General features: G+C 35.8%; 1 protein-coding gene across 1 annotated transcript in view; it reads right to left on the bottom strand.

Moving 5' to 3' along the window:
* The window catches only part of Edem3 (ER degradation enhancing alpha-mannosidase like protein 3), a 62,926-nt gene that overhangs the window by 21,638 nt on the left and 38,922 nt on the right, over positions 1–2,366 (bottom strand). The window contains exons 10-12 of the mRNA XM_029475676.1: positions 1,861–1,986; positions 1,599–1,682; positions 511–594 (exon numbers count right to left, since the gene is read on the bottom strand). Coding sequence (XP_029331536.1) covers positions 511–594; positions 1,599–1,682; positions 1,861–1,986 — 294 coding nt within the window. The remainder of the gene's footprint in view (positions 1–510; positions 595–1,598; positions 1,683–1,860; positions 1,987–2,366) is intronic.

Raw genomic sequence — 2,366 nt, 5'->3', positions numbered from 1 at the left:
CATCCTTTCATCACAGCTCGAAACTTTATCTCTGTAACTCCTTCCATGGGTGTTTTGTTCCCAATTCTAAGAAGGGGCATATTGTCCACACTTTGGTCTAAATGCTCAAAAGAACTCCCTGGTTGAAGGGAAGAGACTTGCTAGAGTATGAGATCCTCAATATAAAATTGTTGGGTTTTGTTTGTTTTCTTTTCTGTTCTCATGACCCTTCTTTTTTGCAGCAGAGATGTCTACAGTGTTCAGAAGGGGCTAATTTAATATCATAGTTGGGATCTCAACTTCCTTGTTTTCTGTTTGGAGCTACAGCCTCGAACTCAAGTCTTCAGAATTATATTTGAAAAGACACTGAAGTTCACATCAAATCTTACATCTTTCTACAATTTTACGGGCTAAATGAATGCAAATCATGATATATCTAACCACTACAACCATAAATTCTCTTTGTTATTATAAAAGAGCAAGAGAGACAACAAGATGCAGGGAAAAGCCAAGAGTGATAGGTTATCTTACCTTATATAAGAAGTAGGTACTTTCTGCAAACTCTGGCCTTAAAGGATGCTGAGCCCAATGGACCCTGAAATCTGTAGTAAATGCCTGTATAGAATAACATGTAAGTAAGCATTAAAATGTGACTGAAAAATAAACAATCAGTTCTAGAATACAAAGCAATACATATATAAGGTAAAATAATTAATATTCAAGTCATGACAAATTTTCATCCATAAAATACGATTGTCACTAAAATACTAATTCCTTTCTAGAAAGTCTGTTTAGCCGAGCTTACTGAGTTATTTTTCTGTGTGGACACGCTCGTGTCTGTGTGTAATCACAGAAGCACTCATGGAGGTCAACCCTTGTGTTCCTCAGTGCTTTCCATCTTGCCAAGTAGGGTAGGGTGGCTGAACAGTGAGTCCCAGCGTCACCTGCCTCTGCTGTCCCGACTCTGGGATTACAGGTGTGCACTACCCTGGGCTCTAGAGACTGAACTCAGGTCTTCATGCTTGCATGGCAAGCACTTCACCAACAGACACATCTCTGCAGCTCTGCATTACCTTTTAAATAGCCAAATGGACCAACAATAAAATCAGAAACCCTCAATAATGACATTCAATAGTGGCAATAAATACATCCTATGCTGTTAGTAACTGCATTTTCCTTTTGTTTCTTTCCTTTTCCTCCTGCACTGGTACTTATCTGCTGTTCTGATTTCCTTTTAATCTCTCTAGTTGACAAAACTGTTTATGGTGCATAGTATACAGTTTTCACGTCCCCACACACAGTGAGATGTTAAGTCAAGTCAATTCATGTATGTTTTATCTAATGTAGCATTTTTGAGGACACTTAAAATTTATTCTCTTCTATGTATTTTTCTGTTCTTTTTCACTTTATATACTTTTAAGGATATATCTTTATTGTAGCCTATTTTCTTTTATAATAATGTCAAATCCTCTGTGAAATGAATCAAGGACTTACTTAAAATTAGTCTATTTAAAATTTAACCAATAACAGCCAACAGTGTTCTTAAATTTTTTTATGTGTACACGTGCGTGCATGCGCGTGCATGTGCGTGTGTGTGTGAATTTCAATTATTAGCTTACCTCTGGTAGAAAATTGTGTTTTTTAATCACCTGGTATAACATTTCATGAGTTTCAATAGCAGGTCTAATATCACCCTTTAAAACCTAGAAGTAAACAACAAAATCATTTAGCAAAGCATGAATTAATTTCATCTATAGTCATTGCATTACAAAGTTAGTACAATCTTGAAATGATCACTTTTATCACTTGGATTTTTAGAGATCACAAATGCACTTAATTAGAATACATTTATTTTAATATGAAGAAAGTGGGCTTCTTCACCTGCAAACCTGGAAAAAAGGCAAGTAGTGCATCCATCCAGGTCCGAGCGTTCAGCATTGGTTTGTGAATATGCACATCAAGTAGGAGAGGCGGCTGGCTAATATACCTCATTATGGCATCGTAATGCTGAAAGATCATAACAAAATGCTCATGAAAATAGATGTAATGTACATATATATATATATATATATATATAATACAGTAAAATAAGTACATCTGAATATATATAGATATGTAGATAAATTCCTTATATGTCAATTGATTATGTAAATATTTAGGTGAAAGAAATTACATATACTGCTATATATTTTCTCAATCATATGCAGAAGTATGGATATAGCTCAACAGAAGGGCATTTGTCTAGCATGTCCAAGGTGTCAAACCTAAGACATGTATACAGACCACATATGGGTGCATTCGCACACACAGAGAGAGAGAGACAGAGAGAGAGAGACAGAGAGAGAGAGAGAGAGACAGACAGACAGACAGACAGAGAGAGAGACAGA

This window comes from Mus caroli, chromosome 1 (genome assembly GCF_900094665.2).
Source record: "Mus caroli chromosome 1, CAROLI_EIJ_v1.1, whole genome shotgun sequence".
Taxonomy (NCBI): Eukaryota; Metazoa; Chordata; class Mammalia; order Rodentia; family Muridae; genus Mus; species Mus caroli.
The sequence above is the reverse complement of the archived record's forward strand: the minus strand, read 5'-3'. Positions and strand labels throughout refer to the sequence as shown.